This window comes from Stegastes partitus, unplaced genomic scaffold (assembly GCF_000690725.1).
Source record: "Stegastes partitus isolate 25-593 unplaced genomic scaffold, Stegastes_partitus-1.0.2 Scaffold459, whole genome shotgun sequence".
Lineage (NCBI taxonomy): Eukaryota > Metazoa > Chordata > Actinopteri > Pomacentridae > Stegastes > Stegastes partitus.
Genome location: NW_007578190.1, coordinates 55,904 through 68,241, shown reverse-complemented (window position 1 = coordinate 68,241; position 12,338 = coordinate 55,904). Strand labels below are relative to the sequence as shown.

General features: G+C 46.4%; 2 protein-coding genes across 4 annotated transcripts in view; both read left to right on the top strand.

The window, feature by feature from the left end:
• Positions 1-6,150, top strand: part of atad5a (ATPase family AAA domain containing 5a) — a 13,591-nt gene extending 7,441 nt beyond the window's left edge. Inside the window, exons 7-21 of the mRNA XM_008286597.1 lie at positions 41-189; positions 418-568; positions 736-1,056; positions 1,252-1,348; positions 1,434-1,516; positions 1,606-1,742; positions 1,820-1,991; positions 2,095-2,262; positions 2,365-2,607; positions 2,705-2,769; positions 2,861-3,050; positions 3,165-3,295; positions 4,043-4,890; positions 5,003-5,152; positions 5,360-6,150. Coding sequence (XP_008284819.1) covers positions 41-189; positions 418-568; positions 736-1,056; positions 1,252-1,348; positions 1,434-1,516; positions 1,606-1,742; positions 1,820-1,991; positions 2,095-2,262; positions 2,365-2,607; positions 2,705-2,769; positions 2,861-3,050; positions 3,165-3,295; positions 4,043-4,890; positions 5,003-5,152; positions 5,360-5,438 — 2,984 coding nt within the window. The 3' untranslated portion in view covers positions 5,439-6,150. The remainder of the gene's footprint in view (positions 1-40; positions 190-417; positions 569-735; positions 1,057-1,251; positions 1,349-1,433; positions 1,517-1,605; positions 1,743-1,819; positions 1,992-2,094; positions 2,263-2,364; positions 2,608-2,704; positions 2,770-2,860; positions 3,051-3,164; positions 3,296-4,042; positions 4,891-5,002; positions 5,153-5,359) is intronic.
• An 852-nt stretch (positions 6,151-7,002) lies between these two features.
• Positions 7,003-12,332, top strand: adap2 (ArfGAP with dual PH domains 2). 3 transcript variants are annotated; one of them, XM_008286556.1, is made up of 11 exons: positions 7,005-7,315; positions 8,316-8,440; positions 8,563-8,654; positions 8,916-9,004; positions 9,286-9,398; positions 9,559-9,708; positions 9,804-9,887; positions 10,044-10,106; positions 10,397-10,474; positions 10,565-10,793; positions 11,952-12,332. In XM_008286556.1, the coding sequence occupies exons 1-11, from the start codon at positions 7,234-7,236 to the stop codon at positions 11,978-11,980; spliced, it is 1,134 nt and encodes a 377-aa protein (XP_008284778.1). In that variant the 5' UTR covers positions 7,005-7,233; the 3' UTR covers positions 11,981-12,332. The 3 variants fall into 3 exon arrangements, with proteins under 3 accessions (XP_008284777.1, XP_008284778.1, XP_008284779.1); XM_008286555.1 differs by lacking the exon at positions 11,952-12,332 and having other exon boundaries at positions 7,003-7,315; positions 10,565-11,945; XM_008286557.1 differs by lacking the exon at positions 11,952-12,332 and having other exon boundaries at positions 7,285-7,382; positions 10,565-11,945.
• The last annotated feature ends 6 nt before the right edge of the window (positions 12,333-12,338 follow it).

The window sequence follows — 12,338 nt, the reverse complement described above, 5'->3', positions numbered from 1 at the left end:
GTACATGCCAAGAATGCAAAGTTGTCGTGTTTTTTCACAGATTGTCCTCTTTGGAGTCTGCCGTGGCCGGAGTCTTCAGTGCTGTGTCCTCTGAAAGAGTTTTGTGACCGAACATCCAAACGGCCTCCATCTGTTAGCGGTTCCTTTTGTGTGAAGACCGAATCTGCCTGTAGGAGCTTCTGTCAAAGGGTATGTTGAAATAATTGTCCAAGCTCAACCCCTCCCACCTTATGACACGTTGGTCTTATTAGTAGCTGTTGCCTGTCTGCTCATTGGGCTGTGTTGCATTAACTGTACAGAAAAACTCACACTTGAATGCTTTTTTCTTTTTCATCTTCGTCTGGGATAAATGACCAAAAGACGGACACTGTAAAAACTACGGCGGACATTCACGTTGTGTTTTCTTTCTCTGTTCAGGGTTCAGGCTGGAGACCGGAGATCTCTGAAAGTATCCGTCAGCTTCTAATGGAGGAGCTCAGCACCTCTAACCCTCGCTTCCCTGCACAGAAGTTCATCACTCGCTTCTTGAAGAGACGCACCGAGCATCAGCAGCAGTTCACGGCTTCAGGTCGGTATCTGAGGAGCAGGTAGCAGTTTATTCTAGGTTGATAAGCTCAGTCACCTTTTTAAGTGCATCCACTGTTCAACCTGTAAATATTCACAAGTAATTTAAAATGGTGAAGCATTAGATTATGGAATGAGATCAGAAATATATCCACTATGTTTACTTCCTAGAACCAGAGGCTGTAACCACAGCTGCAAGCACCCCACGTCCAGCTGAACCGGCGGGAGGGAAGAGGAAGCGGAGGGAAGATGATTGTACAGAGAAGGCGGCTAAGAAGCAGCGATCTAACCAATCAGAAGAGAGCATCTCCACGGCTGAACCAGAGCCGACAAGAAGGGGAAGCCGTATGAGACGAGCTCAGAGGTCCAGGCTGGAGGAGGAGGTGAAGGAGAAGGCAAAGCCGTCACTCAAACCTGCTCCCATCCCGGCTGAAGAGGGTTCTGTCCTCGTGCTGGATGATGAGCTTTTGGGCGAAGATGCTGGAAAAAAAGGTGTGGCGGCAAAATATGTGGTTTGAATCGTTTAATGCTGATATTATGTATATAAATTAGGACAAGTTCCATCAGAAGATTGGCCAAGCTGAGAAATAATGATGTGTGGCCAGCTTGACTTCAGCTCCCCTCTGATTTCTGTTGGTTAGTGCAAATACAAAACCCCAGTTTACCTCCTGAAGCTCTTCTCTACAGATGTGGTGAAGGAGGACGTGCTGTGGACGGACAAGTATCAGCCGCAGCACTCCAGCGACATCGTAGACAACACCGCCTCAGTGAGGAGGCTGCACAGGTGAGCAGATCCACCTGTAGCTGTAACACACTTACCTCTGTATTTGGCATAATTGTTGACTACAAGGTTTCTTTTGTTTGTCTAGTTGGCTGAAGGAATGGAAACTCCGTGCAGACCGAGAAGAGAGAAAAAAGCAGAAAGACAAGAAACTTGAGGAAGGCAGCAATGGTGAGAAATGAGAAAAATGCTGATCTTCTTTCCTTCTGCTGGCTGGATGCATGTTGGTCTTGACTCCATGATGGTTTGTTGGTGTGCAGACTCGGACTGGGACTGTGGAGAAGACGACTCCCAGGATTTAGAGGACATGTTGTGTAATACGATGCTCATCACAGGACCCACAGGAGTAGGAAAGACTGCTGCAGTCTATGCTTGTGCTCAGGAGCTGGGCTTCAAGGTACACGGGTGTGACAAGCATTTCAAAAGAGGCGTTGGGTCTACGGATAGATATAACTGTCCTTATTCCCCCCAAAGGTGTTTGAGGTGAATGCTTCATCTCAGCGAAGCGGCCGTCTTATTCTGTCGCAGCTGAAAGAAGCCACTCAGTCCCACCAGGTGGACAGCCAGGGGGTCAACGCTCACAAGCCCACATACTTCAGCAGCTATGGCTGCAGCGCTGCATCTGTCAGGCCTGGATCTTCTCCAAGTATGTACAGAGAACACTGGTTCTGAGGAATGGCTGTTTCATGCAGCTTGAGCTTGTGTCCAGAAGAAACATCACAAGATAAACTGTCCTCTTCATCTTTCAGGGAAGCTTAACTCTCCTCGCAGGGTGGTTTCCTCTCCCAGGAAACATCCCCAGTCACCAAGAGGTGCTAAAAAAGGAAACCTGGCGCCAACCTCTTTAGCCAGCTTCTTTAAAACGCGTCCGCCCACAAACAAGGAGCCACCTAACACTACAAAAGATGAAAAAAATGGTAAGTACACATTCAGAGGGCAACATTTGACCTTCTTTGATGATGTAGCCTCCATGAAAAGTTTTCATCCAGTCTTTCACACTCCCTCATCTCTTCTCACAGCTGCTTCCAAGAAAGATCTGAAAGCAAAGGAGGGTGGAAGTAAGCACAAAGACCTGAAAGCCACGTCCTCATCAGCTGCCACCCCTAAAGAGAAGAGCAGCGAGGAACAGAGCAAGAAGACGGCAACATCGCTCATCCTGTTTGAAGAAGTGGATGTTATTTTCGACGATGACTCGGGGTTTCTAGCTGCCATCAAGACATTCATGAGCACAACCAAGAGGCCAGTCGTCCTCACCACCAGCGGTCAGTACAAGCGGGAGGTTCAGCGCAGAGCAGCTCATTGTGTATTTATGCACCGTCATGTCTCGGGAGTTTAAATTAAATCTCGTATGATTTTTAGATCCAGCGTTCAGCACCATGTTTGATGGAAGCTTTGAAGAGATCCATTTCCAAACACCCTCACTGGTGAGAGCAGGATTCCTGAACCTGATCGTCTGTTGAATGTGGCCTGATTCCAGCTGAACATTGTGATTGTCCTCCTGTGTCTCTGCTCCAGGTGAATGTTAGCAGCTACCTGCAGCTGTTGTGTCTGGCTGAGGACGTGAGGACGGACCCGTCGGACATCAGCTCTCTGCTGAAACTCAACAGCTGTGACATCAGGCAGAGTTTACTGCAGCTGCAGTTCTGGACTCGCAGCGCAGGAGGGCGCTGCAGTGCAAAGCCATTAGTGAAGATCGACAAATGCGGTAAGCATATGAGCTTGTTGTCAGAACGCTGGCAGGTTTTGCATCTTTAGTAGTCTCCTTTTCCTTTTTTGTAGAGTATTTTCACAAGTGTTTCCCCTCATTTTGTATTAAAAGCTGAGCTAAATCCAGAGCCGGAGGAGGCAGCAGATGAGTCCAGTCTGCCTCTTTGTGACAGCGGCTGCACTGAGAACAAGCTGGGCCTGCTGAACACCAAACCACACGCAGACTTCTGGGAGCTGCTCAGGGTAAACTGCACATCACACACGGAGTCTAAATCGACAAGCTCTGGAAAGTTCATCCTGTTTATTGACAATTCACACAAGTTCATGTATGGGTTTAAAAAGCTGATCCAAAACAGTTCATTTTTGTTGATTATCAAAATCAACTCAGTTACCTGAAACCTGCTCAACACAGAAAATGCATCGTAATGAAACACGTGACTGTATTTGTTACGTAGTTTTACAGTTTGTGTTGGTGTTACATTGCACAGTATTCTGAATCCTTCCTGCTGCTGCACAGACACACTAAAGAGAAGGATCCAGCTGCTGCTAGCATTATGTACAACACCAATAGTCCTCTAAAACATATGTAGCTACACAGCAGCAGATAAATGCACCATTCCTCTTGGATTTAGTTTTGAAGATGGTCTTTAGAGTCCAGCTCAGTGAGAGCTCAGCCAGACAGATGAACGGTACCATGGAGTTAGACAGGAGGATGCTGTATCTGTGTTCAGTCTGAGAGAGAAAAGATCATTTTAGCAAACTGATCAGTATGTTGACCTGGAAATGCAAACAAAACACACAACATTTCAGTGTGGGTTTCCACCTACACACTTCATTATGAGGAATCACTTTGCAGAATATTGCAGAAGCCCCAACATGATGTGACGTTGTGTTGATGAATGAATGATGGTGATTCACTTTATGTAGCACTTCAAGCTGCAGTTGCTTTAGGATAATAACTACCATATAACGTGGTCTGTGTTGTTTCAGCAGAGTCCAGGACAGGAGGCGGTCGACTGGAAGCTGCTGACAGACAGCCGCCGCCGCGGGGTTGACCTGCTCTATTCCAACATGGAGAAACTCCTGCCTCTGCCCCTCACACAGCTGACTACCTCCACATTTAAACCAGAGCAGTGCTTTCCTGTATCACAAGACCCGTCCTTCAGCTGCCTGCAGCCGGACACAATGCCGTCCAACACCAAGTCACTGCACAGCACAGGTGGTGCTGATTCCTCAGAGGATGGCAGTCCAGTCAAAGTGTCCAGCAGAATGAGGAAGAACAAGACGCGACACCATCTACCTGACCAGGATGCACTGCACTCTGACTCAGAAGATGAATTTTTATCTCTCTGCAGGCTGCAGGACGCTCCTCAGGCTAAAGAGGAAATCAAAGGTGCTTCAGTTTTAGAAAGAATAAGCAAGAAGCCACTGACTCCTGAAGAGCGGGTGAAGGGCGTCCCAGTCTCACAGTGTCTACAATCCATAGCTGACTTCTTTGACAACATGTCCTACATGGATTCGTCCCTGCTGTTCCACCCACATGGAGGTGACATTCACAGAAGACCTGCTTGTGCCGTCGTGAAGGATGGGATGACAGATGAGTTGGGGGTTGAGACCGATGGAGGGAGCTGGATGACAGGAGATCACGTCTTGGAGATCCAGGCGGCTGTGGAGGCTCTGAGCTTCCACAAGTGTCGGGCTTCAGTAGCAGAGTCCTGGGATGGAGCCCGACACATCGGAGGGGAGCTGGGAAGAGAGGCTGCAGCAGAACTATCCCTCCCTGTGGCTGCCCAGCAGGACGGTTACAGCTTCACCCAGCATAGCCCCTGTCAGCCACAGTGAGTCTTCATCAAGGGTCACACAGTAAAGTCAGTGCTTCAGTGTGACCCAGAAAGTATTCACTTCAACCTCAGCAGTTCAGCTTAATTCATGTTTGCTGTTTTTTTCCAGGCTGGTCCAGCGGAGGAGAGATGTGATGGAGAGTCTGATGGCGAAGGGAACATTTGGCAACAAACCAGCAGCTGCTCTGGACTATCTGCCGATCATACGCACCATCTGCAGGTCAGAGCAGCTGAAGGAGCGAGGCAAAGTTAAACGAAGGTGAGCGTGCAGAAAGCGAGCTGGTCAGTGGGTGCAGCAGCTTCAGGTTTAATGGTGGGCAGGATGTGGTGTACAGGTTTGGGTTTGACACCAAGCACATACATAAGTGTGTTAAAGTGCAAACAGATGCAAAGCAGTGCGTGCATGCAATTTATACAAATGCAGTGTCTTGAAATGAAGGAAACACTGAGCTGTTCTCTCCCCCAGGTTCCTGCACTACCTGGATGCCATCCACTTGGGTCTTGAAAAAAGCACTCTACAGTTTCTCGCTGAAGCTTTCCCCTAATCTGCAGAGAAGAAGTGTCCTAAAGGTCACACGGGCCTTGAATCAACACTCTTGCGGTGAATAAACTGTGGGGCTCTCAGATGGAAGGAGGCACATGGGAGTAGGTTGAGTCTGACAGATGCCTTTTGTTTTGTGGCTGTCTGAGATGCTAACTCATCACAGGGGTGTGCACTAACGACTGTCCACGTAGTTAACCAGCATGAAAATGACTGAATACACCAGATGTATTGTGAGCTTAAAGGCACACAACTAACAACCTCAGCTTCCTGACAACTCCTGGTGCTTTGAGAGACTGCGTCACGTCAGCTTTAAATGACTTTTGTAATCTTGAGCTGGAGTGTCGTTTTTTTGTACAGTAGTTTCGTAGCCTCGTTTATCACGACTTTGCATTTTGCAAGGTGTTTTTATCTTGTAGAAATTGCTTTTCAGGAGCAAGTGTGAATGATTAATAATTTGTAAGAGATTAACATGTAAAATAGAATTTGCATCTGTGTTTGTAAAGGCTGTGCGTAAATGATCAGCTCAGGATCCTGGTTCAGTTTATAAAGGCAGGCAGCTTTGGACAAAGCTCTACTTCATTTGTTAACCTCAAATGCCACTTTCACATTCATCACAGTGATTTTTTTTCAGCCTTACATACTGTATGTACATGATTGACATTATTCATAGTGGTTTTTGTGTTGTGACCAAATAAAGGTTTATCACAGCTAAATAATTAGTTGGTCTCTTTTGACGTGATCTCGTCGTAGAGGAGGAAGTATTCACATCCTTCACCAGAGTAAAAGTACTACGTTACGAGTAAACGTACAGGGTTGAAAATGTTTCTGCAGTTGAAGTACATAGGTTTCATGGAAATGTACCGACAGAAGACGGTAAGTTGACTCAGCGCAGACAAACGTCTCCTGTGACTGCTGAATCATACATCATAGCGTTAGATTGTTTCTCAAGCTCAGATACTGAGAGCAGGATTGCTCTGTTGCTGCTGGCTGAGAAGCAGCTCAGTTTGAACTTTTTAGAATGATTGTTTTTGTACTATAATGTAATTGTAATGGGTTTGATTGGTTGGTAAAAAATAATAATGAAGAGAAATGCTGTCATAAGTGCTCACCTTCTATGAACTGCTAACAAAACAGCAGATTTTGTAGATTCTTTGTTTTGTTTACGAATATGTTCATTTTTAAAGTAACTAGAGCTGCAGAGTATCTAGTCCAGTTAAATCCATCCTTCAGACTTGGAGTGAATATGGCACATGTACAGCTGAGTAGAGCAGGCCACCCGTAAAACAAGAATGACTGGGAGAAGGAGACTAGTGAGGGAGGCCACCAAGACTCCCATGACTCCTCTGAAGGAGCTAGAAGCTGTGACCTCACTAAATGATGACTCGTGTCTGGACTCTAGAAGCTCGGTCCACTCCGGATCCCTGTGGAACACTTTATAAAAAATCTGTTTTCACTTTGTCAGGGAGCGTTTTTTGTGAATTCTTGGGGTAAATGATGAATTCACCAGGATTCAGTGTTGAAAGCACCAGCGACCAGGCGTGTGTTCATCATTTACCTGCCTATCACTGAGCACGTGCACAGAGGAAGGACCGCCCCTGTGACGAGCCCGCGCGTCCTGGCTTCCCCCGGAGCGCCGGACGCGCCGCAGCAGGAAGCCCTCCTCCAGGCGCGTCTGTCGCAGGTCCCAGCCTCTGGACGCTCCGTCGGCCGCGGGTCGGACCGTGTGACCGGCATGCCGGTATTCGACCGTCGGATCCATCGTGGTTTGAAAAGAGAGCCTGAGTTTTTGTACCGAAATGTCAAAGCAAAACCAGAAGATCCTGCTGGAGCTGGTGCAGCGGCCGGACAACAGCCGGTGCGCGGACTGCGGAGCGCCGGGTGAGCAGCAGCAGCGGGCCGACGGAGCTCCTGGTCCCGTCTGGTCCACCAGGAGGCTTCTCACACAGTTAGGTCATAGAAAGAGAGAAGAATCCAAACGCCTCAGGATGACGTTTACTGTGTGTTCAGTCTAGTGTGTAGCTGTAATGAGGTTTGTTAACATAGAATACAGGCAAAGCATCAGGCAGGACAGGGAAACACAGGTCACAACTAAATAATTAATAGTTCAGATCCTCTGTGGAGCCCTCATAATAAAGGGTTGCTGTGATATTTAATTTAGGCTCGTCTACACTGTAAATCATATTGAAGTTAATTCAGCTCCTCTGTGGACGTTCCTCTGCTGCCTTTAATGTGTTCACTGCACCTACTGAGTTCAAGTCTGCTTCTGAGTGCAAGTTATCTCACTGGAATTAACGGAAATTGAGAAAACAAGTTCAGTGAACTTGAGATATTAGGTTTAGTCAACTATTCACTGGGCGCTCTTTATGCATTTTCTACCTTTCACGAGTTTTTCCTCAAACTATTTTTGACTGAAGTCGGTACAAAGACAAGCTGTGACATAAATGATGAGGCTCAGCTCGGTTCTGACGCCGTCATACCTGTTCTAATTATTCCAAAAAAACAGAACTTTATTCAATGTATGCAAGCTTCCCCATGTCTGTTTTCTTGAAATACAAAAAAGTATAACAGTGCATCCTGGGAAGTTTGCTTGAACGCTCGTTTTGTTTCCTGTTAACTTATTTTCATATTTAATGTATATTTTAACGGGTTAAGTGAACTCTCAGCTGTTTACTCATTCAACCCATCATTTTAGTTCAAGTTGTGTTTTTATGTTCTAACGGGATCTGAGGCCATTTAGGCTCAACTGCGTTTGTATACTTACGTTAACTAGAAGAGATGGCTTGATGTAGCTCAAGTACTTGATGAGGTTCTACAGGATGAAGGAGAAATGACTTTAACTGAAGCTCTGAACACTTTGCAATCCTTGTGCACACCTCAGAGCCAGACTGGGCGTCCTACCAGCTGGGAGTGTTTGTGTGTCTGAACTGCTCTGGGATCCACCGCAGCCTCTCCAGCCGGGTCAAATCCATACGGCTGGACTTCTGGGAGGACGAGCTAGTGCAGGTATGTGCTGCTTTATCGTGCACCTGCCTCTGATAGCACTGCTGCGGTAGTTCTCAGATGAAATGCTGTGGTGGCTGTGGCCCCGTGTAACCTGTGTGTGTGTCTTGTTGCTTCTTGGCAAGTTCATGAAGTCCTCCGGTAATGCCAGCGCCCAGGCTTTGTATGAGAAGGCCGTGCCACCGTACTACTATCGACCTCAGCAATGTGACTGCAAGTGAGTGACTTTCCAGAATGGTGACGCGCTTTAAAGAACTTTCTTTATGTCTCCATGATGGGATTTTTGGTAATACCAGACTGCTGACGGGGCAGCACCGCAAATATTAGAGAGAAGTGCAACTACTGAGTGTAGAAGTGAAATCTGGACTATTTCTGCAGCTTCACGGTTGAATGAACCATGTTCTTGTTGTGCCACTACAGACTATGTCAACTGTTTACTGTATAACTGTGGTTTCCGCCTGTTTGTCTTGAACTGCAGCGTCCTGAGAGAGCAGTGGATTCGAGCTAAATACGAGAGGAAGGAATTCACGGGAGAAACCAAGTACCCCCCAGTTTCATACACCACAGGTGGTGATTCAACCGCTCGCGCTGGTGCACATATCTCTGGCTGGCAGTTGGTGCAGAAATAATTTGAACTATGTGTTTCCTCATACATATGCAGAACTGTTCGAGAAAAGCCTGTTCTTTGCATAGTGAAGGAGCCAGGAAGTGAAAACTTGCCGCTCTTTGCAACACGTTTTGCAATCCTGGTGTTTTGGCTGAGTGACTGAAACGTTTTCACTCTAAGTGCAACCTGTGTGTGTCAACCCTGATCCTGTGACTTACTGGTTCTGCTTCACTGATACCAGGTTTCTATGAAGGGATGCTGTGGAAGAAAGGGAAAGAGAACACACAGTTTCTGAAGAGGAAGTTCGTACTGTCAGAGAGGGAATTTACGCTGATGTACTACAACAAGGAAAATGTGAGTTTCCTGCAGCTCTGACACAGTTAAGCTGCACTGTACAGTCGAAATAACCAACTGGGATATTTTGTTCATAAAATATGCAAACATCAGTGTATAAACAGCACCATCCAGCTGTTCTGTTCATGCTTGCGCTGAAATCTGTATGTCTGTGATCCAGGAGTCCAAAGGCCCTAAAGCTGTGATCTCCATAAAGGACCTGAACGCCACCTTTCAGCCACAGAAGATTGGTCATCCTCACGGGCTGCAGTTCACCTACCAGGACGAGGATCGCACCAGGAACCTCTATGTTTACCACGAGAGTGCTGAGGTGGGACTGCATTCATAAGAGCAACCTGTAGGTCCTATACTGATGCAGGGATTGTGGGGTTGTGGAGGAGCTCAGGCTTTCTTCTTCCATTGCAGGAAATAGTCACATGGTACAACGCCATCCGAGCTGCTCGCTATGCTTACCTGAAGACAGCGTACCCGACTGGGAGCAATGAAGAAGTAATGGCAAACCTTTCAAAATAAGTAGAAAAGCTGACTTTAAATGCAGGAGTATCACAGTTAATGCATCCTGAAAAGGAATACAAATGGAAACTTTCCTTTTATTGCCGTCATAAGTTAAAGCTGATCAAGTGTTCTTCTGTGTGTCTTCGTCAGCTGATACCAAAGATCACAAGAAACTACCTCAAAGAGGGATACATGGAAAAGACTGGGCCCCTGGTAAGTTACTGAAGAACCAAAAGCTGCTACGTGAGATTCATCTGCACTTTTGTTTAGGTTATTATGCATATATTGAGGGAGGCATTCAAGTCGAGTTTTCCCTGTTTGTGTTTGTAGCTGTAGTGAGTCTGAGGAGTGCATTTGTGTTTCTGTTCCTCTTTCATTCACACACACCAACCGTGCATGAAAATGTTGGTAAGAACTGACTGTTGTGATAGGAGGAGTGAAATGTTCAAATGTACACTTGGTTTTTTATGCAGTGCTGACGTCAGATGTGTTTTCCCACACAGCAGAAGGAGCCATTCAGGAAGAGGTGGTTCACTCTGGACTCTCAGAATCGGAAACTGTTTTACTTCAAAGGGCAGCTGGTAGGACAAAAACCTGTTCCGAGCCCGTGCAGTACACGGCTGTGAGTCCTTGAATTATGTCTGAATGTGTTGGTGTTTTAATTGTTGCAGGATGCAGAGGAGCTGGGGGTGATTTTCATCGGCACAGAGAGCAGCGGTTACTCGGTGAAGGCGTGCGTCCCGAAGCATGCTCGAGGAAACAGGTGGACGTGCGGCGTTTCGGTGGAGACGCCCGAGCGACAGTTTGTCTTCATGTGCGAGCAGGAGAGGGAGCAGAGAGAGTGGCTGGAGGCCCTCAGGAAGGTCTCGTCAAGGCCCATGGCACCGCAGGATTACACCAGTGAGCACGCCTTCAAAGCACTACAGCATCATGTGAAGTGAATGGTGTAAAGGCTGCTTTACCCCCAAACTGACAACAGCTTCAAGGAGTGTAAACCATTTAGAACTTGGCAATTTAAACAGAATTGTATAGAAATTGTTCAAATTCATCACGAACACCTCCAACACAATGTGTCAATATCTTTTTGGCAGTTGCTAGCCAGAAGAAATCTATTGGTGAAGGAAAAAAAAAAACATGACAAATCAAATAGTGGCATGTTATGAGCAGTTTTGGCCTGAACTGTGTGTCAGCAGTGTTCAGTGTACCATCACGTGTCTGCATCAGAGGAGGACACGATGCTATTAACCAGGCTGTGATGGAAACTCTCTGCGTCACATTCCGTTGTGCACAAGACCTTCACACAGTATTGAACAGCCACCTGGACAGATGCAAAGATTGACTGGAAGACTGGAGAACAAGTCACCAGCTGATGTCGTTCTTGTGAATTAGTCAGTGAGTCTAGCCTTCTAGCACAAGTAGAACTGCCTCAATAACATTTCTTGTCCAACTTTCTTTCCAGTTGATCAACCTCCCTGTGTACTTGAAATATTTGGCATCCAGAAATTTGAGCATAAAACAAATATTGGACAAATTGACATTGTGTCCTGATTGTGGCACAAGATGAGCAGGAAAGACCTTCACTGATATCACAGGTCCTTATAACGGGAGCAGAATGTCTACGTCAGCTTTTTATAGCTAGACAGGCCCAGCGCGTTGAGATTAAAGAGGAAAAGTCCCCGACATCCTTATAATACATCAGCCAGGAACGATGATGATCTGTTGAAAACTTTGTGCCAATCCATCCAGAAAATGTCGAGTTATTTTAATGTGATGCGATCATTTCAAGCTGCTGCTGGTTTAAACGGGACAGTCAAAGAGTCAGTAGAGTTATGAGGATTCTTCTGCTGGATAAAAGAAAAGCACCATTCCTGAGTTGGTCCGTGCTATAGCACTTGTTCTGCAAAGTTATCCTTTATGATGAATGATAATCGTGCACCTGCGACACGATCAGCGTCACCCGTATTTATGTTTGCACAAGCCTGTGCACGTTAGCACACATGCGCTATCAGTGCATTCTGCATCTGAACCCACCACTAACCCTTTCGTCTCTTATTCTAGTCGAAGCCAACATGAAGTGTAAAAGATGACCTACAGAGAAGTATGACAGCACGAGGATGGTGAGAAAACTGCAGCTTTTACACAAGTAGCCGAACTGCTGCAGCTCAACAGACGGACAGTGACCGGACTCAGCGCTGATCTGTGTTTGCTGCAGTGGAGCGTCTGTGATGGGGACTGACTGCCACAGTGAGGGCAGAACACCTCCACCAACTCATTTCTACTGACATTTGATGATCTACCCCAGACTTCAGAATTTATTGCAAAATCTATACTTTTGTAAAATGATGCAACTTTCATCTGATCAAACACTGTTTTTGGAAGGTTGCACTTACTGCACGTCACCAGAGTGTTTCTGATGCATTCTAATTTACAATTTTCATTTTCTAG

Bases quoted from the DNA above. Each gene is read 5' to 3' on its own strand.
- adap2 (XM_008286555.1), top strand. From the start codon at position 7,234: ATGTCAAAGCAAAACCAGAAGATCCTGCTGGAGCTGGTGCAGCGGCCG. The intron at 8,655-8,915 runs GTGAGTGACTTT...CTTGAACTGCAG, and splicing joins CCTCAGCAATGTGACTGCAA to CGTCCTGAGAGAGCAGTGGA. The intron at 10,107-10,396 runs GTAAGTTACTGA...TTTCCCACACAG, and splicing joins TGGAAAAGACTGGGCCCCTG to CAGAAGGAGCCATTCAGGAA.